Below are 22,723 nucleotides of genomic sequence, written 5' to 3'. Positions count from 1 at the left end.
TATATATATATATATGTCGCTTGCTTTGCTTGGATTGAGAAGCTTGGATTGAGAGGTTATATGACACGTGATTTTTGCTTTCTTTTGTTTTTGAGGCAGCTATATATTTCAGGCTGGCCTTGGACTCACGCACTGGGATCACAAACATGGACCACCACGCCCGGCAAAGACATTTTTTAAATGGCACATTTCCCTATCCTTTCCTTCTGCCATTCCCATTTGGATGCATATATACACTTAAGCTTTTGTTGAAAAGCACTTCTAAAAGTTTCAACAGATTCTTGTCCCTTGTCTTGGGAAGAGTTAGTCTAGTTATAAGAATTTGGGAGGTTGTATTCTGATGATTTCAGGGAGGGAAGACAATTACTAGTCAGTGTTTTAGGCAGCACTCTCGGTAACTTTTAAGTGTACTTTTAGGAAAAAGGCACATTCAATTTGAGGTGATAATTTGTCTTTTGTAATCTAATTCCAACAATTTCTTCGTTGCTTTTGAAGTCATGAAAAAATAAAACTTTGATCAATTTTAATCATATTGAGAGGCAAGTACTCATTTCTTATTTGTAATTTAACTTTTTAAAATTTGACTTTCCTGTTACTGTCAAGTAGCGAAGACATCTGCTTATATTGATCATATCCACTATTTTACTGTCAATATGGACAAAAAGATTAAATGATTCACTTTTGAACCTTTATGACATCCTGAAGGTAGATTTAAAATATATCCTGCTGGGCTGGGCATGTAGTTCAGAGGTAGAGCACTTGCCTGTCATGTGTAAGTCTTTGGGTTTGATATCCAGCACAGCTAGGCGAAGAGATACACACATGCACACACACTGCCATGTTAGTACTATACATAAACACAGTACCACCTCAGTACAGAGGAGAAAGGCTCCTAAGAAAAGGCATATTTGATTCTTTTTCTTATTTTTTGACACAGGGTCTCACCATGTGGTTCAGGCTGGCTTGAACTCACTACATAGCTGATGCTGGCCTTGGACTCATAAGGATCCTCCTGCCTCAGCCTCCTAGCTGCAGGGATTTTACGTGTGTGCACTATGCCTGGCTAAAGACATTTGATTCTTTTTTTTTTGGTCTTTTTGAGACAGGGTCTCGCTATGCAGTTCAGGCTGATCTTGAGCTCACTCTGTAGCCCAGTCTGGCCTTGAACTCCCAACAACCCTCCTGCCTCAGCCTCCTGAATGTTGGGATTACAGGTGTGAGTGCTGGGATTACAGGCCTGTGCCACCATGCCCCACAAGACATTTGATTAGTAAAGCTGGTATTTTTTCCCTGCTTCTTCAGTGTGCTGAATTGCAAGTAAAATGAAAGCCAAGTTGTCGATTTTTTTCTGTGTTTTTGTTTTTACATTATGTATGTGGTTCCCGTCATAAATCTTTCACAAGATTATCTAGCACTAGTAGCTGTAATTTCTTTTTACAACTCAAAAAAGAAAAAAAACCATTTACCAACATTTCTTTTTTTAATGAGAATTGCAGAAGATTTTAACAGCATTTGTCTAAAACAGTGGTGGTAAACCTGTGGCACATGTGCTGCAGGGGGCAGTTTGTATCATTGAAAGGCTAAAAGGTTCACCATCACTATATTGTTTGTACCACAGAAGGATCTGTCCAAAAACCTAGTGACATTATAGTCTATATTCTTGGGGGAGAGTTTATTCTTTTCTAGGTTATATTTAGATTACTGATTGACATGGTCAAATAAAAGTGCAGCTGTAGCAAGCAGAATGCTAAATAGTTCAACTTTGGGATATGCTAAATTCAGTTTAATGTGTGAGTCAAAGTTACAGTGAAAGAGCATTTTTTTGTATAATGAGGACAGTCTGTTAACTTTAAAAAATTGTGTTGCCCTGTAAATTTATCTTTTTTAAAATATACATAACATTACTGTTGGTAAGAATGTATAATTTCACTGCAGTGAGAGATTTTATATATAACCTGATATTAATCATTTTAGAATTTTGTTTTGTGAGATTAAATTTTTTTAAAAGAAAGCTTAAGGTAATGTTTCAGGTGTTTAAAGTGTGTCCTTACAGAGTAACTCTGAAAGTAGGACAATCATGTTATATATGACCTTTTATATATTTTCCTGTCAGCATTAATTTAGGAATATAGGTTATATCCAAGTGGAATAATGTACATTTTGTTTGTTTTCTTAATAATATACTTTTAAAAGTGATATGATTCTCATATGTTAAAGTTTGGTTTTCTTTTTTATGATAAGTTAAATTAACTAGACTTTGCTTTAGCACATCTGACTTGCTACCTGGCTTTACCATGTCAGAGCAAATTAAGCATTCTGAAGCAGTTCTGAAAAAGGTAAAGTTGAATAACTTTACTGCCAGTGAATCTGACATATTATAACTTAGTTTTAAAAAAAAGCTTTTGCCCTCCTGGTTTGCTAATTTTAAGAAAGTACACTTGGGTTTAAGACTCATAGATCCATGAATACAGGGAATTTTAAGCTATTATAGGTATTTGTTTTATTTCATTACTTTTTTTAAACACGTATTTTTGAATGAGTTCTAACCTGTTTCACATTATGGAAAGAACTGACTTTGAGATTCAAGAGCTGTAAGTTCTGCTCTGAAAATTCTTTGGCCTTAGTCAAATTTGTTAAGTAAATTTTTCCTGTTTATGTATAAATAATATTTGATTCCAGGTATAATTCACAAGTTTTGAGAATCAGCTAGGGATTAAAATTCTCTTTTTTGTCTTTCAGACAGTGTCTCATTATGCACTTCAGGCTGGTCTTGAGCTCACTAGCTCACTACTTTGTAGCCCAGGCTGGCTTTGAACTTGCAACAATCTCCTACCTCAGCCTCCTGAGTGCTGGGATTACAGGTGTGCACCACAACACCTGGTGAAAGTTATTCTTTTCTGGGGACTGAAATTCTGTCTTAAATAAAATATGCTACAATAAATACTAATTCTCAAAACTTGTAGTTGTATTGATTAAAATATAAAGCTAGAGGTCTGTTTCATGTCGTGGTGGCATGTGCACAGTCGGAATTAAATCAGAATGTTTTAAATGATATTTTCTTCTTAGGTTTTTTATCTCTTCCAACTATTTTTTATATTTTATATTTATTTATGTATTTATTTATTTTGAGTCAGGGTCAAACTCTGTAATTCAGGCTGCCTTTGAACTCACTATGTAGCCCAACCTAGCCTTGAACTCGTGAGGATCCTCCTGCCTCAGCCTCACAAGTGCTGGAATTATAGGTGTGTGCCAATACGCCCAACTTGCTACTTTTTTTTTTTAACATGTACAAGACTAATAACTGAAAGTAGCAGGACATGGTAGTGCATGCCTATAATCCCAGCACTTGGGAAGTTGGGGCAGGAGGATTACAGCTGCAAGTTCAAGGCCAGCCTGAACTACCTAATGAGCTTCTGTCTCAAAAAACAAAAGTGAAATAAGCAAAATTTAAGAAAGTCTCCAGAGAATTTGCTTTTTTGTTTTTTTTTTTTTATTTTATTTTTTTTTTTTCTCCGGTACCGGGAACCGAACTCACGACCTTGCGCTTGCCAGGCAGGCGCTTTTTGCCGCTGAGCTAAATCCCCAGCCCCAAATTTGCTTTTTTGGCTATTGAATTGCTCTAAGCTGTCTGTGTTGAAGGACTTTTATTTATTTCTTTTAATTCCAGTCGCTGTCACACTTGTAAAATACAATAAAAAGGGATCACTGGGAAAGCAAAATGTAAAACATACGTGAGCTAAAAGCTGTTTTTTTTTTTTATTAGATTCAATGTACATAAAATTACTCTGTCAAATTTTTATAAAGGTTCTTAAATGCTTGCTTTGAATTTTCATTCTTAACTCATTACAGCCGTTATAAGCAGCAACCATTACAAGCAGATCTGGCACAAGTCCATGGACCACATTTTCAGTAGCTTTGCTCTAAAGCCTAAACCACAATCTATTTTGGAAAGTGAATGTGAAGTAGTTTTGGAATCAGAGAATTTGAGTGATTGCAGAGAAAGTGCAGTAATAATGAGAATGATGCATGGTGTTGACCAAATAGTCATTCATGCAGATACATTTTTTTCCCCTAAGGGACACACACAATTTGACTGTACAGTTTATCACTTAATCAAGTGCTTTTCATTATATTTTTTCTTAAAATTAATTTTTGGAGAGGGGATCTAGGGGTTGAACTCAGGGCCTCTGGAATGCTAAGCAAGCTCTCTACCACGGAGCAGCATTCCCAGTCCAAATCTTGTTTTTGTTTTTCTTATACCACCCAACAGTTACTTATTGAATACTTCTAAGTACAATAGTTAACTTTATGGTAGATTCTGGCATGATATAAATATGGACAATAATGTCTTCATTGTTGACCTAGATTCCTGAGAGTTGTTTTACCAAGAAGGGTATGGTTGTTCAGGGTCTTCAGAAATCTGCCATGCCAGTGAGCCAAAAAGTCACTTTGGCCAACATCTTATCCTCTTAATTGATTTTAAGTGAAATATATCACACTCTTCCCTCTCCACAAAAATTGGAGAATATTTACTGGGGAGTGAACCTTTGCATTGAATTTGAATTACCTCCCCATCCCCTTTTTATTTTTATTTTGAGAGAAGGTCTCAATTAATTGCCCAGGAGGGTTTTGAACTCCTGCCTCAGCCTCCCCAGAAATGGGATATAGGTGTGCCATCATGACTAGCTCATTACTAATTTTTTAAATGAAAAAAATACTTTATTCATTTGCTGTATGGTCATTCACACAAATTCAAGTTATAACAAAACTTTGCAAGGGACATACTACTTTTGTAAAATAAGACCAACTTTTGAGCTGGGCATGGTAATACATGCCTCTTAAATCCCAGTACTCTGAGAGGCTGAGGCAGGAAAACTGCAAGTGCTAACCCAGCGTGGGCAATTTAGCCACTTAGCCAGTTAGAAAAAGTCATTACTTTCTCAAAAACTTTTACTACCATCTGCCAGAAAAAGTGACATAATAAACGTAAAATCTGTTATGTTTATGGTATGAATGACCCTCTTTAGGTATGATAGTACTGTATGCTAAACAACCAGCACAGCCTTGAGTCAAATTGTAGCCCTGCTTAGGAGCCATTTCCCTTATCCTTTTTAATTTCTCCTTTGGCACTGACTACCAGTGATGTAAAATATTTTGCTGTTTCAAAGATGCTGGGTCTAGTTTTTTTTATATCTATAATGTGTTTATACTTCAGGTTAAAGTCACTGCATTTTGTGAAATTAAATTGTGGCCACTCCTGTTTCACTATTTATTTGACAGTACTATAATATATAGCAGCTTTTAATACTTCAGTACATTAGGTATTAACCTTAGACTTACAAATTTTTTGAGAGCAATATTCTGACCCTTAAATGTGATGGGTCTCACTAAGCTGCCTAAAATGGCTTCTGTTCTGTTTGTTCTCTCTCTCTGTCTCTCCTTCCCTCTCCTTTCTCTCTCCCTCCCTCCCTCTCTCTTTCTCCTCCCCCCACAACTTGGTGGACTTAAGCCAGTGATTTTTTAAAGTTTTGTTTTAGTAGTTGGCAATTATTGTCATGTTTAATACTGTAAGGCAAATAAGAAAGAAAAAATTCTTGGACCTTGTGTTTTCTTTATTGTCTAGTAATTCATGCCACTTTGAAGGACTTTCTGTTGTGTTGATTTGTTAATTTTGTAAATTTAACATTTTATATTATAAATATATTTCAACTTAAATTTAATGTCATGAAGTATAGCTGGTAAGGTTTTAAACACTTTTTAGGCTACTGTTTTAAATTTAAGAGAAAAAATAAAGGTGAAAAACATATTCCAAGTTGTTTAGGTGATTCTTAGATGCTAGAGACTGTTAAAAGCATGTATTAATTGTTAGTTCCTACAAGCCCTAACATTGTAATCATGTGTATTTAATTTTGTTTCCTCTGGGGGGCCAGAGTCCATCCTGCACTCTTTATTTATATTCATTTATTCTTCTCAACACCCTGATCCAGTGAGAGGCAGATACTGTTTTGTTCTTTTTAGCGGTGAGTAAACAGACTTGAAAGGATTCAGGGTCACACAGCTAATTGACTTTGGAGTCAATTTGTAGCAATTTGGACTTAGGTTACCCACTACATTGCTTGTATCCACTACTTGTACCTACTACATTGTCTCAGTTGCAGCAAGATATTATGAAATAGATGCTGTTCTTAGTCTATACATTGAAAAGCTTAGCAATATTAAGCAACATATCCCACATTATACAAAGACTGCCAACTAAGTTTCAGTTCTAGATGTGTTTCATTTCAAAAGGGGGAGATTATATCTGGAAGGATTGAACAAACTTAATTTGAAGGTGTGATTTGATCTTTTCCTTTAATGCATTGCCCTCACCATGAGTGTGGGAAGCTGTGGTTTTTGTTGGGAAACACTGAGTGGTCCAACATAGCAGAAGTATGCAGAGATTTAATGGTAAAAATAAAGCTGCAAGGGTACAGGGCCTTAGATCCTGGACCTTAGTGTAGGCCTGAGGAAATCAGACTTTTTTTTGAGACAGGTCTCACTGTTAGTTCAGACTGGCCTTGAACTCACTGTGTAGCCCAGGCTGGCCTCAAACTCACAGCAATCCTCCCGCCTCAGCCTCCAAAGGGCTAGAATTACCAGACTTTGTTTAGAATATGATGGGAAACTATAAGCTTTCGTTTGGTTTCCTTTGGTATTGTCTCCAAATACTCTATTATATTTGTATCCTCAAAAAGAGAAAAGAAAAGCCTGGCATGGTGGCACACACCTGTAATCCCAGCATTTGGTAGGCTGAGGCAGAAGGATCCCTGTGAGTCTGAGACCAGCCTGAACAGCAAAGTGACTTTAAAGCCAGTCTGAACCTTATAGTAAGACCCTATCCTCCCCAACCAAAAAAAAAAAGAAAAAAAATGAGAGAGAGAAAAGATAAAACTAAAGCTTTGGCTTTTATAATTGATGCTTTAAAAATGTCAGTTTAAGTAAAAATGCAGGCTGCCTAGTCACTTATTTTTCCACTGTGTTCCAAGCTCCTTGAAGTCAAGAATAATGTGGTAACCGTGATACACAGAATTCAGAATAATGCCTTTCTGAGGTTTTTTAGGTAGAGTGTGTTATGAGAAGGGTGAATTAATTACAGCTCGTATTAATAAATAGTAATCTGCTTTTTGCATCAGATTATACCCTCAAGCCAGGCTTGGTGGCGCATACCTGTAATCCTAGCACTTGGGAAGCTGAGGCAGGGGGATTGTTGTGAGTTTGGGACCAGCCTGGGCTACAGAGTGAGCTTAAGGCCAGCCTGAACTGCAGAGCAAGTCCCTGTCTCAAAAAAAAAAGACAAACAAAAAAAACCAACAAAACAGATTATACCTTCAAAAGGTTGATAAAAACAGCATAACATGTAAAATAAAGTTGTGAATCATTCACAATGTCTTAAAAATTATAGTTTATATGAGAATGTGGATTTCTAAGGGTACCTTTGGTGATTTTCTTGAAGAGCAAATTTCTACAGTTAGAATTTGAGAACATCTTTTTGGTTCATTACAATTGTTGAAAGACTACAAGAACTGATGAGCTATATTGATTTACCCTTTTTTAACCACCTAAATGTTATCATTGGCTCAAATTACAGAATATACCCTTAAGGTGTGAAGCAACATGTAGAAAACTATAAAATATAATATTGAATACTGTGAATGAAAAGGAAGTTTTATGGCTTGTCTTTTCTGATTACAAAAGTCATTTAGAGAGTACATTGCATTGCTGGAGAAGTAGCTCAGTAGAGTAGAGTGCTTTGCTAGCATGTGTGAGGCCTGGGTTTAAAGCTCCAGTGCCAAAAAGAGTTTCAGTTGAAAACGTATAATTTTTCTTGTAAAATTTTTTTTTCTAAATCTGAAAAATAAAAAGGAGAGACTTTTTTATTAATGCATCTAGCTTTATAGTCTTCTGTACTTATTATAGTTTGTCTGACTTAATGATGTTTGACTTACTATGAGTGCTAGGTGAAAAATATTTTTTTACTAAAACCACGTTATTAAATTAGACCTTCCCCCCCCCAGGAAGTGCTTTGATCTTATAAAAATTAGAATGAAAGTGAAGGTTTTGCTTTGAAATGTTGTATAAGTTTTAACTAATTTGCAATCTAACGTTGAGAAAGTTGATGAAAATATTTTGTCTCAGACAATTGTTGTAAAATAGGTAAAGTTATTAGAAAACAACATCCCTTCCCTTCCAGGAAAATAATGCCACAAAACCTTCATGTTCCTTAGTTGAAGGAAAGCTATATTTTATTACCCTTTTATGTTTTCATTTCTCTAGCACTAGAAAGTTTGGGCTTTGGCTCTTACATCAGTGAAGTAAAAGAAGTCTTACAAGAATGCAAGACGGTAGCATTAAAAAGAAGAAAGGCCAGTTCTCGTTTGGAAAACCTTGGTATTCCTGAAGAAGAGTTATTGAGACAGCAACAGGAATTATTTGCAAAAGTAAGTCATACATTTTAAATTATTTTCATCTGAATCTTCACCTTGTTTGCTAATAGAAATCATTCAGGTATTTAAAATTGCTTCCTAAATTTCAACATAATATACCAAAATGATTCTCTTTCTCTTGGTGATTGCTTGATTATAGAGTCTTATATTTAGAGCTGGCCAGTTTGACTGTGGTATAATAAAAGTAAATATTTGCAGTAACATGTTTTCTAAAGGAAACAACTCCAAAAAACTGTTGAGATTTTACTTTGATTTTTTTCAGGCAGAATGACAATTTAAGAGCTTGAAAGGTGGTACATGCTTGTAATCTTACCCTTTAGGAGGCTGAGGCAGGAAAATCTTGCCTAGCCTGGACAACTTAGCAAGACCGTATCTCAAAATGAAAAAAGGGCTGAGGACGTAGCTCAGTGTGAAGCTCTGGGTTCAATACCACGTACCATAAATGACTGAATGAATGAAAGAAAAGGAAAGGGGGCCTAAATAGCCTTAAGATTTAGAGTGATGGGCTAATAAGCAAAGACTGTGAAATTTTATGAGTAGCACTCTAGGAAAATCTGATTAATATCTAATTTGTAGTTAAATTGGATCTTTTACATATCTTTAAAATTTCCATTTTTTAAAGGGCCAATAGAACAAAGAAAGGGAGAAATTTTACTTTTTTCTTGTTTTTATGTTTCTAACATCTAGTCCAGTGGTGGCGAACCTATGGCTTGAGCACCATCTGAAATTGCCATATGGCTTGAGTGCCATATGAAACTGCCATATGACAGTGATCAATGAAAGCTCTAAAGCTGGTGGCAAACCTATGGCATGTGTGCCACAGCGATTAATGAAAGCTCTATCATGGACCTAGTATATGAGGGATAACATCAAATAGTATTATCCTTCTGTTTTAGAAAAATGAGGGGAGGAGGTGGCATGGCTGGGGTTTTTCTGCTGAGTTCTAGTCTCTTATTTGAAAGTTTTAGCTTGAACAAAAGTGAGTTTTCCCCCAGCTACTAGAGTACCCATTAGAACCAAGAAGTATCGTTTTAGGCAAACTCTTCCAAATTAGCATTATAGCTGATTTCCCTGCAGACATAACAGTTACTATAGTTAGCATTTGGGTCTTAATAGACACTAGACGCAAGGTACCATTTAAAATAACTAGAAAAATATAGCTTACCAATAATTATTGAATTCTGACCATGTGTTAATTATATTGCCAAGTAATTTACCTGTATTAATTCATTTAATCTTCCTAAGAACCCATGAGATAGTAGAGAGAAAAAGCCTTTGAGGCCTTCATGAACACATGCAAACAGTATTGTATCTGTATTATAATACATATAAGATACCAAAGAAAAGGGATGTTTTGAAAAAAAAAAACACTAATGGCTATTATTTATTCTGATTCTTCGCTTTTGCAGATTACCTACAGTGTGCCAAAGTAAATACAGTGGTACCTTGGTTCTCGGACTCAGTGCTATCCATGAGTTTGGTCGCAAACTGAACTGGATGAGAACTGAATCAAATTTCCAAAAAAAGTCAACATTAAACCTCACCATTGAATTTGGTTCCATTCTCATCCAACTCAGTTTGCGACCAGAATTGTGGAAAAAAATCAAGTTCATGAACCAAGATGCCACTGTATATGCTGATAGAAAATATTCTGCTAGACATTTTATATACCCTACAAAATTTTTATTAAATAGTATATATTTTGTTATGTCTGTTTACACATTAAGAAAGCGACTCAGGTAAAAAAAAAAACTTGCATGAGATATCAGGTTAATAATATCCCTTAGTTATTGCAGCCTGATCAGGTCCAAAATCTCCCAAACAAGTGTATGGCAAAGGCTAAATAAAAAGAGGCAAATGGAGTGATTTCAGGCTCCAGGAGGATCAAAGCCCTCTCACAGAATTTGAGATTCTCTTGGGGCTAAAACCAAGACCTTCTCTGGGTGGCCCATATTTATCTGGTTATCAGAAGAAGGGAGGGGAGTACTCAAGAAGGGCAGAACCACTCAAGGACTTCTCCAAGTAAGTATTAAGTTAATCCTTAATAAAGATTAAACTAATCTACCCAGGAGTGAGATGCCTGAAGCTGTAGTCTTTATCTAGTAGAGATCTGATCCAGGTGTCCTTAGCTGTGATCTTGTCTTATCCTTTGAAGCTTTCTGGCTTCATCCACCATTACAAGTTTTAGTAGGGATTAATGACTCACAGAGGTTCATTTACTATGAGTCTGTCACTCACTTCCAGACATGTGGCTTAGGCTTTGGACAGATTCACAAGTAGACATGAAAAGCCAGTTGGTTCATTTAAGTCCTACTTAGGACTGCTTCATAGTGGTCTCCATCAAAATGATTCATTTCTTCTAGCTATTTACTGAAGTCCTCATTATTTGTCAGGCATTGTGCAAAGTGCAAGATTTATTATAATCAACAAAAGAGGCATAATGTCAGGTGTAGTAGCATACACCTGTAATTCCAGCTGTTCACAAGGCTGAGGTAGGACGATGGCAAGTTTAAGGTGAGCCTGGCTAACTTTATGAGACCCTGCCTCAAAATAAAATTTTTTTTAAAAGTGTTAGTATGTGTACCTCAGTGGTAGCATACTTGCCCAGTATGCAAGGCTCTTGGTTTGTCCCTGGTACCAGTGCACACGTAACCACAGGGGGCAGGGGAGATGTGGTTTCAGTTGTTGTAGAATACAGTCTACTGGGGAAAATTGACTTACATAAAATAGGTAAGGTTAGAAATTTAGGAAGTGTTAGAGTCTATGTTTAAAGACATGTCTTTTTATTCCCAAATCTGTATTCTTTCTATAATACATACCCATGCTGTGCCTACCACTTTCTGCTTAAATTTATCATAGAATTTTTAAAAATAGGGCCAAAAGATACATTAAAGAAATAATTGAGAAAAAAAAAAAGAGAAATAATTGGACCACCTGCCATATCTGCCTTCACCTCTCTATCCTGACCATCTGGTTTTTTAAAATTCTTTTTCCTTACCTCCTTGCTTTTTTATTCTGGCCTCTGGGTGAAGATCCCTAGTATTTCTCACTTTTGTGAGAAGATCAGAAAGAAGTAGTTATAGCAGCTGCCTTGCATTTCTTCCTAAGAGCACAAAATATTTAAGTTATTAGTATAAAAGGAACCAATAAATACCTTGTTTTTAAATCATTTTATTTCCTTTTTAGTATTTTAAATACAAACAGTGATAGCCTCATTTGAAGCTAGGAGCAAATATTTAGAAGGAAGAAGCCTTTAATACATCAAGATTAATGTTAACTATAAATTATAAATGAATCATTTTAGTATGTGGGAGTAAGAACTTTAAAACATAATGAAAAAGATGTGTTATGTATATTTACCAACTCCCCATAATGAATGTAATCATGTACTGCAAATGTGTTAATAAAAATTTTAAAAAATAATGAAAATACCCCAAAGAAGTAGTGAATTACAAAGTATATGCTTACTTACCTCTATCACCCTTTTATTCATTCATTCATTTGTTTGTTCATTTGTTCATTGGGTTGGTTGGTTAGTTTTTTGCTATGTGTCTCACTATGTAGTTCAGGCTGGTTTTGTATTCACTGTGTAGCCCAGGCTGGCCATGAACTTACATTGATCCACCTGCTTCAATCTCCCAAATGCTGGCTACTGTTACAGGTGGCTCCCCCTCATTTTAGAAGAAAATTGCTTGGGATATTTGGGTTTGAAGGCAAGGAGGAGAAAATGAAATTAAACATTGCTGAAAAATGTTAATTTATAGAAATGAATACAAATTGTATTAGTCTACAGTAATTTTTTTGTATTTTTATTTTGGCTTTTTTTTTTGAGACAGGGTCTCATGTGTAGTTCAAGCTGGCCTTGAACTCACTATGTAGCCCATCTGACCATGAACTGACCTCACAGTGATTCTCCTGCCTCAGGATTGGGATTACTGTACAGGCATGTGTGTTGGGATTACTCCCCGGTGTTGGGATTACTGTCCAGGCATGTGCCACCACACCTGGCTCAACAATAATTTTTAAAAGGACAGGAATGCTTTTATATTCAAAGAGAAAAGTAAGCAAGAATTGATAAAAAAAACAGTGCATGTTTAAATTTTAAAAATGGAAGTTATCTTTCAGGAGTGTCTTCATAAGGTATGATAAAAAATATGGTGCTTGTGGCTTCTCAGTGTCATCCAGTGGAAGACAGGCACAAGTATGATATGTTGTCGTCTACCTTTTTAACTGAATCTGGCACCATGTGACTTCCAGCTGTTCTCTAAAGTCAAAATGACCATGAAAAGTAATATTTTGAATTAATTCAAGACATCAAGACCATCACAGCAGTGTGACTAAAGACTAGCTGCTTCAGAAAGTGACAAGAATGGTGGGATAAGTATGTTCAAAGTAAGGGGAGTGTTTTGAGGATTAATTAATGACGATATGTCTTTTACTGTCATACCCTTTAAAAAATAAACATATTAGATCAGCATCTCATGAAAGCTGATATGTTTTTAGTGAAGCACTGTTAGTCCCTTTTGAGCTCTTGTGATATTCCTGATATAGAAGTAAACATACCAGTGTGTTAGAATTGTGTTCCTTATACTTCTTTATAAAGACAGGTGAAAACAGTTATTAGAATACTTACTTTCTAATTTACAAAGGAAAAAGATATTGTTTTTGTTTTTGTTTTGTTTTTGTTTTTTGTCTTTTGAGGCAGGGTCTTCCTATGCAGTTCAGGCTGGCCATGAGCTCACTCTGTAGCTAGGCTGGTCTTGAACTCATAATGATCCTCCTGCCTCAGCCTCCCAAGCGCTGGGATTACAGGCATGTGCCACCATGCCCAGGGGAAAAGGATATTTTGGTTTACTGCAAAACAGAAAAAAAATTCTGTTGTTTTGTTCTAATACCTTTAGTCTTTTCCTCAGTCACTTCTTCCTCTGCCTGTAACCATGTATGAGGGTTTCTCTTCCATCTTTTTTTGTAATGACTATGCTACATATTTTAGAATTTATACCACTTATTCCTTATGATTTGACCTCTGTCCTCCCACAGAGACATCTAATCACCAAATTCAGTGACTTCAGTTTTCATTTTCCTTCTTGATATTTTAAAAAAAGCACATACCTTTTCCTTTATTAGTCTCTGAGTAGTTCTGTCTTTACTTAGATCTTCCCCAAGGAAATTATATTCATTTTCACCTTCTGCTTCATGACTTTCACCTTCACTAAAACCACCTAATTCCTGCCCTCAATATTTGTAAAGTAAAAATTCAATTAACATGAGTCTCCACTATACATAAGATATTATGTATGGTGCTACAGATATACAAAGATGAAAGTACTGTATCATTCTTGTACTTAAGAAACTTAGTGCCTTGTAGGAAAGATATAATAGATATATTAACAATTGTAACATTGGCTGAATACTTTGATGAAGAAGATACCTGTGATATGAGGTTAACTTTAATGAGAAGGAAATCACATATATAAATAGGAAATCATATGTATGGTCACATAATATTTTGGGGATATAAAAGTGTTTCAGCTGCTGAGCATTGTCTTAACCCAAAATTCAGCTTTCTATGCTCTGCTTTGTGACTGGACCTCAAACATTACCCCACCACAGCCACCACGCACACAGTCTGCAGGAGATCCCCAGTGGATATCTGAAACCGTCCAGAGCCTACACACAAAAACTGTAGTACTATATCTGTCGATCTGATAACCAAGACAGCTACTCAGTGACTCATGAGTAGGTAGCGTATATAACATGGGCAATGTGAGCTTTTATCATGCTGCTCAAAGTGGCACACAATTTAAGACTTACTTACTTCTGGAATTTTCTATTACTGTAGTTTGATTGTGTGAGTAACTAAAACTTAAGAAAGTGAAGTCGCATGTGAGAAAGGGCTACCATATGCATATGAGGTGGTTTGTACTGCACATCACCTCTGCTAGCTAACTCTTCATTAGACTGACACCAGCAGAGGGTTTCAGAGGGAGTTTGTGAGGCAAGGGAACATAAATGGGGTTTTTGCTTCTTTTACTTCCCCTTGGCTTCCATTTACTTTGAGCAAAGCCAGGTGCACTTCTTTACCCTGGCTGTGTCAGTTTGTCTTGTGAAGAGCTGAATCCAGTCCACATTTTCTCTGATACCTAGAGAACCAGCCTGAACCTGTACCCTCCTTTTCAGGGGGTATGGATCCCAAACCTTGGGTCCTGTTCCAAGCTTAGATATGTTAGCACCAGATAACTTATGCTCTTTCTTTAGAGGTCTGAGTTTCAGTTCCATGTGGTTGTTACTTTAAAGATTCCAGCCTTGTCCTTTGATTGCCCAGTTTTAGAGTTAGTGACTGCTCCCTGCTGTTGCTACCTCCATGATATCGTAATGTTCTGTTCCGGTCTTTTTAGTTGCCTGTTACCAACTTTATGCTTTAATACTTATATTAAATTCTTTCTGTTCCTAAGTGGTGTGATTCCTGTCTCCTGGTCATACCTTGACTAATACTGGAAGGAAAAAATAGTATTTCAGTTTGACTTGGAAAACGGGTGCAAATCAGTAGGCAAAAATTAGGAAATTTAAAATAGAATGAATATCAGCAATAGTAAAGGTAATAAAAGTGAGAAGGTATGGTATACATTTGGGAAACATTTTCACTGTAATTTGAAGAGGCAGAAGAATTAAGTGAAATGAAAGGAAGGGAGAAAAATGGGAAGGAGCCAAAGAGAATTATTATTGTAATTTTTTTCTCTTAACATTTTCAACTCATTAGCTGGGCATATTGGCTCATGCTCGTAATCCTAAGCTAAGGCAGGAGGATGCCCTGGAGTTTGACACCTGCCTGGTGCTACATAGTGAGTTCAAAGCCAGCCTAAACTGCATAGTAAGACCCTTTCTCAAAAATGCAAAAGAAAACAGAAGATTTTCAACTTCTTCACTTGAACAAAAGATCATAGATTTATATAGTAGTTGGAAAATACCCATGTTTAGTAAGGACTATCTGTTACTTGGCTTAACTTACATTTAGCTGAAATATATATGCTTGGTTTTTAAAAAGTATTATTTGCTTTTATGTTTTTGATGTCTAGGCTAGACAGCAACAAGCGGAATTGGCCCAACAGGAATGGCTTCAAATGCAGCAAGCTGCCCAGCAAGCACAGATTGCTGCTGCCTCAGCTAGTGCATCTAATCAAGCAGGATCTTCTCAAGATGAAGAAGAAGATGATGATATCTGAATTCACCAGCTGAGTTTCTGTTTCCTCTATAAATGTTTTTTCTTGCACAACAAAACAGTGAAAGAAATGCTTATCTCTAATTTTGTATCCATCTTGGTGGACTTACCATTGGTATTCTAAGGATGTCTACTGTTAAGTTTCATCTATTGTGTGCTGTACATGTAAAAACTGTCTCTTTGAACTATTGAAAATTTAAGGTTCAATATAATATCAATTTTGAATTTTTAAAGGTGTTTATGAAATTTTAGATAGCAAGTGAGCCCTTTATTTGATCAATAAACAGTGTTACAGAATGCTTCAAGTTTATAAAAATACAGTGAAATTTTTGAGCTCTTAATCTGCATTTACAATTCTTCTGCCCTTTTAACTAAAATTGGGAATTTTAAATTGAGGTCTGGTGTGGTATGACTCAGAATACATTGGATCAGGTTGGTTAAAAAAAAGAGTTCAGTTCTGTATCTGAATTTTTTGTCTTTTAAAAAGAATATATATAGAGGTAATAAATAAATATATATATATATATACTCAGATACATACTGTTTAGAGAAACTTCAAAATAAGACATTGAAAAAGTAGAAAAGAGTGTGTTCAGTAGTAGTATAAATTTGGTGAGTTTTTTTTAATTTTGTTTTGTGTAGAGGTAAAAACTAGTTTTATTACAGCATAATTTATCGTGAGCTAAGCTATTACATTTCAAAGACTGCCCAATTTTGAGGACTGTCATGATTCTTCCTATTTCACTCCCGTTCAGTAATTAACAGTACTACTTGCTTAGTCCATCCATGTTTATATTCAGGTATATAACCTGGACTTGTTAAACAATTGCTTGGGTTCCATTGGTTTAACTGAGGTTTATAAATATTCAGACCTTTGCCAAGGAAAGGAAATGAAAGCTAATGAGCATGCTTGCTATGAAAGAGGGCCCCCCCTTTTTAAAATTTAACTTATAGCTGTAGTTTACTTGTTTGCTTTTAGCATTACATTTACATTTTCTTGACTAGATGGCCTAGAGTCCACAGCTACCTTTTGAAATGGCACCATTGTCTCCTTTATCATAATTGAATGATAGCTTTAAAAGTTTGGTTTTGTTTAAGAAAGTGTGTCATAACCTCTCACCCCTATATGAAACATAAATAGTTTCAACCTGCTTATTAAAAGGGAGAAGCTTTAATTTGGTTCCAATAAATAGAGAACAGTAGTGATTGTTATAGGAATCTAGCATATGGAGAAATTGCGGTATTGTTTGTATTTGGGGAACAGAAAGTAAAAGCCAATTAAGATAATATGAAGTAATTAAATTCCTATGTCAATTGCCAAATCATTTGAATTTCTATATTCACCAAGCCCCCAAATAGATCCTCGTTGCAAGGATTCCAATTTTAATTGAAGAACTAAATAAGTAAAGTTTATAAGTATTAGATATGTTAATGATTATATTTTTCAGTTTTAGAAAAGGGAAATAGTGTTATATATTTATCAAATACACTTCACCCACATAATGAGAAGGTTAATAATTTTGATGCATGTTTTCAGTTGAAGTTACTTCATTGATATCACACCCATGAAGTATATTTGGACAAAATGGAAGGAATTGTTTTTTAAAAAGTTAAAGTACCAAAGGTAGTCTAGTCTAGAGAAATAATAAGTGTTGGCTTTACTAATTTGTACTGTAACATGCTTATACTTTCTATTTTACATGTATCTATTTCTCAAGTAAATAACTTAGGTATTTTTCCATACCTTTTTCTTTCTGATGCAGAGTTCAGGTTAATATTTTACTGCATCTGATAATGTACTATATGTTTGAAGCCTAGTGACTTTTCATTTTGGCATTTTTGTGATTGCATATGCTGTATTCTTCAAGCAATAAAATTCTGATGTGTTTTATAAATTGTTTTTATGTTTAATGATCCATAGAGAGATTTCTTTTACCATTCTTACTAGTTTCAAGATATTAGGCCCTAAGAACATTTTGGTTTTTTGGCATGTACTAGCCACCTTTCTCCTTTAAGAAATACTGTAATTTTAGCACTTAAAAGTAGTCCCTATTATATGTTGCCAGTCATTGAAACTTTTTAGTCTTTTTAGAGAAACAAAATCTTGGGAGTTTTTGAGAAATAGTTATTGTTCAGTAAAAGATCTCTCCCACCTCCTTGAATATATATCTTTTCACCAGATTCTGAGATTGATAGGTTTTGAAAAGGCACCAATTTTTAAAATTGCATATGTACAATAAGGGTTTGCACAAACTAAACATCACCAGTATTTGGAGGAAGACAAGCATTATGATCCCACTTGTTCCTATTTTAACATCGTCTCTTTCTCTAGAAGTAACTACTATCCTGACTTTTAAAAACATGGATTAAGTCTGCCTATTTTTTATTCTATGTAAATGTAATCATACACAATAGACTTCTTTCACTTATTACTTTTGTGACTGTTGCTTCTGTAATAAGCAAACTTAGTGACTTTTTTTCTCTTATAGTGCTAGAGATCAGAAGTCCAAAATCAGGAGTTTTTTATTTTTAAATTTTTTTTAACTTTTTACAATTTTTTAAAATTAATTGTTTATCAGTACATTCTAGGTACACATAATGATCACATTCATCATAGGGAGTTTGTACCTGTACATGATATATCTTGATTCTTTTGTTTTTCCCCATTCCCTTACCCTCCCTTCAACCCCTTTTCCCCTCCCTATTTATAAAAGCTTTGTTTCCATTTTTTCCTATTCTTGCTTTTTCTTTTTCCTTCTTTTCTCTGTCCGTTCTCCCCTTCCTGTTTCGCAAGGATATCATACTCTTTTTTTTTTTTTTTTTTTTTTTTGTTTTTTCTGCGGTACCGGGAACCGAACTCACGACCTTGCGCTTGCCAGGCAGGTGCTTTTGCCGCTGAGCTAAATCCCCAGCCCCGGATATCATACTCTTAAGTGAAATAAATTGGACAAATGTGTGTAAATACCACATTGTTTCTCTGGTTAGAGAAACTGAAAGTGTAAATAAGGACCAAAATGTGAAATAGATATTGTGAAATAGGAAGAAAATGTTCAAATAGGAAGGGGGAGAGAGAAGAAAGGAAAGGAAAAGAAAAAATTCAGTTTCATTAGGCCAAAATCAAGGTATTAGAAGGCTTGGTTCTTTCTAAAGGTCATAAGGAGAAAATTTGATTTGACATCTTTTTTCAGCTTCTAATGACTTCCTGTATTCCTGGACTTATGGCTCCTTCTTCCATGTTAAAAGCCTGATTTTGTTGCTACATCAACTCTTGTATAGCCAGATCTTTCTTTGCTTCTACATTTGTAGTCCCTCTGGATAGTCCAAAGTAATTCTCCCATCTCAAGATTCTTAATCAGATGTGCAGTCTCTTTTGCCATATCAAATAACTTACACAAATTCTGAGTACTAGGGCCTGGATATCTTTGGAGGCCATTATTTAACCTACCAAAGGAAGACCCTACCATACTGTTGCATGTATTTGTAGTTCTTTTATTCTCATTGCTGAGTACCATAGCATTTCATTTATCCATTTTTTAGTGTACATCTAAAATATCCATTCTACCATTGATGAGCATTTGAGAAATTTTTCTTCTGGGCCATTATGAGTAGTATGGTGAAGAGCATTTTTTTATGTGTCTTCTGGTGGTGGGTATATATATATATATATATATTTCTTTTAAATTGCTGGGTTATGGAGTATGTATATTTTCAATTTTGGTATGTGTTATCCAAAGTGTTTGTAAAAAGGCACTATTTTAATGTGTACTGTAGTAATGAATTAATGACCTACAGGCCTGAGAATATTCATGAATTTCTCAAGGACGTCTAGATTATACCAAATGAGTTCTACTTCTACATCAGGTCCATTGTTATTTAATATCATGTAAAAGGAGAATATAAGGCATTGCTCCTCAGAAAACATACAAGTTTTAGGTAATTATAAATCATATGTTGAGTTTATAAATAGTATGTTGACCTGTAGACAGATGTATTATTTGTCAATAAGGTTATAACTTATTAAAACACACAGATATCTGCTCATAGAGTTCTCTAAATCAGTTATGTCTCTCCAGCTCATAGATATCCTGTGGCCATCAGGAAGACCTATTGAATCCCGAAAGCACAGGCACTCTTTTCCACTGACTTCACTTGGATTTTTTACTTTCTTCTCCTCTGTCCTTAGGCAGTTAACCACAATTCCTGCCCTACTCTCTCTTTTCCACCCTGCTCCGGGCTATTGAATATCATAGGTAAGATCAGCTAATGTGTAGAGCAGTGAAGTGCTGTACCTGCAAGCAGAGACACTAAAACAACACCCAGGATTTGGAGGCAGGGTCATTCCCAGAATATCAGGCCCCGATCTCTGGTAATTGAAGGCTTATATTAGGTAAGCAAGCAGGAAGTGCAGTTTGGGATTGGTTTATACATTGTGTACCATAGTGACCAGCCATTTGTAAGAGACTAGGACTAACCTGGAACAGGAACCTGGGCAACTAAGAAACTGAAGTATACTGGCTGGGTGGGACCATTTTCTGTTGTAGTGCCACCACTGATTATGTCCTCAAAACACATGAAACAAGAAACGAAATAAAAAGAAAAAATTTTACTTAGGATCTGTTTCTGCCATAAATCAAGAGACCCAGGATTTCTCAACCTCAGCATTTGCATTTGGGGCTGGTTAATTCTTTGTGGGGGAGATCAGCTTGAGCATTGCAGGTCTATAGCTGCATTCTTGGCTTAGATCCAGTATACGCCAGTAGCATTCCTTCCAACCCCACTCCCCAGGTATGACAGCCCCAAAATATCTCTAGACATTGTCCAGTGTCCCTGGGAGTTGAGAAGGGGTCAAAATTACCCGCTACTGAGAGCCACTGCCTTGGAACATCTATGTATTCTTAGGGCAGGTTAGCGGGGTAATGGCTGTGAGCCAACCTCTATTAGAAGGGACATATTAATCTCACTGGAAAAAAAGACAACAACCCCCCCCCAAAAAAAAGAAACCCACCAAAAAAACCCCCAACAAAACACCAAACAACCCAAATGATTTAAGGAGAATAAACTGAGGGTTAAAATGTGTTTCTATAGAAAAGCAAAATCAAAATCAGGAGGCTCTTAACTTCACATCTCCTTTCACCCACTAGAGTCCAGTCCAGTTGTATATCTCTACCTGCTTTGTGTTTTTTCAGCTTGCTGCTAGGCATGCCCAGTGTGAAACAGATCTGTAATGCTATCTCATTGCTGTTTATTCTTTTTAACAAGGTTTTGTTTTTGGTCTCGCAGTGTGGTCAAGGTTGACTTCAAACTTGTGATCCTCCTGCCTCAGCCTTCCAAAGTGCTGGGATTATAGGCATGTGCCACAATACCCAGTGAGCATGCTATTTTATTTTGGTACTGGGGATTGAACCTAGGGCCTTGGCACTGATCTACATCCCCAGCCCTTTTTTATTTTAAATTTTGAGACAGGGTCTTACTAAGTCTCTAGTTTACCCTTTTTTTGTGGTTAAATGTACCATAAAACTTACCACTTAACTTGTTTTAATTGTACAGTTTTATAGTTTTATACACTTTTATAGTTTTGAGTACCTTCATATAGTACAGATATCACTACCGTTCATCTCCAGTACTCTTTATTTCAAATTGAAATTCTGTCCTCATTAAACAGAACTCCCCATTATACTTAATAATTACCATTCTTCCTTTCATCTCTGAATTTGACTATTCCAGGTACCTCATAATAGCAAAATCATACTTATTTCACCTCCAGTAATGTCTTCAAGGTTCATGTTGTAGAATGTATCAAAATGTCCTTTTTGTTAAGGCTGAATATTATTCTGTTGTATATAGCACATTTTGTTTATTCATTCAGGGTATTAGAAATAATGCTACTAGGATTATGAACATAAAAATAGTTGGTAGGACTACTTCCTAACAGTCATGTTCTTTTTAGGTGCACAGATCTTTATATTGAGAACTGAAATAGGGAACGAGGGCCGGGGATATAGCTCAGGGCACAAGCACATGCTTGGCAAACGCACAGTCCTGAGTTTGAGTCCCGATACCAAAAAAAAAAACAAAAAACGGTGGGCCCTGTGGTTCAGCTGGTTAGAGCACCTATCTAGTAAACTGAAATAGGGAACGTGTAGTGTGAATGTGCATATAAAAACCATTTTTATTATATGGCAAACATATATGACTAGAGGGTACTAGAGCTTGTGTATGTTATTTCACTTGCTCATTTGTGAGATAATATCAGAATGGAAATGTCTAGCAAAGGAAGAAGAAACTATGTTTGTTCTTAAAGAATCTCAGGCTGGGGATTTAGCCCACTGGTGTAACCGCCTGCCTGGCAAGTACAAGGTCCTGAGTTCAATTCCCAGTACCCCACCCCAAAAAAGAAAAAAAGAACTTAAAATTCCTTTAACTTTAGAGGGAAAATTACAGCAGACTCAAAATTTCCTGATATGGTAAACCTTCTAATGAGACAAGTCTTGCTGTATTGCCCAGGCTGACTAGAAATGCCTAATTCTCCTTGCTGAGCCTCGTCAATAGTTAGACTGTAGGCGTGCGCCTTCCTGCCTACCTCTAAATTTATTTCTTTTATTGTGACTAAAAAGGATATGCTGAATTTTGTAATGTGTCACCAGAAAATTTCTAGAATCTGTAACATATGGTAGTAATGTGGTTGGAATATTAAATAGAAAAGTACCATATCTCAGAAACATTTATTTATATATTGCACAGCACAGGGTATGTTTTCTAAGTTTGTTTTACATATGCAGTTGCATCATACATATAATGGTAACCTTTACAAAGTATGTTCTTTTTTAAAAACTTTATGAATGAGGAAGCTAAGTCACAAAGAAATTAAGTAATACAGTAACATCTAGCAAATGGAGGTAAAAGAATTTGAAACTTAATATTTATAGTTCTAAGGAGTATTTTTCTTCCACTAAATCTTTTTCTTTCTAGAGTACTCTGGAAAAACTGAGGTGAATCTTTATATATTTGTTTGAAGGTTATT

General features: G+C 35.7%; 1 protein-coding gene across 1 annotated transcript in view; it reads left to right on the top strand.

Moving 5' to 3' along the window:
• Positions 1-17,597, top strand: part of Dr1 (down-regulator of transcription 1) — a 19,238-nt gene extending 1,641 nt beyond the window's left edge. Inside the window, exons 2-3 of the mRNA XM_005385020.2 lie at positions 8,314-8,477; positions 15,560-17,597. Coding sequence (XP_005385077.1) covers positions 8,314-8,477; positions 15,560-15,706 — 311 coding nt within the window. The 3' untranslated portion in view covers positions 15,707-17,597. The remainder of the gene's footprint in view (positions 1-8,313; positions 8,478-15,559) is intronic.
• The last annotated feature ends 5,126 nt before the right edge of the window (positions 17,598-22,723 follow it).

Source organism: Chinchilla lanigera, unplaced genomic scaffold, assembly GCF_000276665.1.
Source record: "Chinchilla lanigera isolate Chin_1 unplaced genomic scaffold, ChiLan1.0 scaffold00022, whole genome shotgun sequence".
NCBI lineage: Eukaryota > Metazoa > Chordata > Mammalia > Rodentia > Chinchillidae > Chinchilla > Chinchilla lanigera.
Note: the sequence above shows the minus strand (reverse complement) of the source record. Positions and strands in the feature narration are given on the sequence as shown.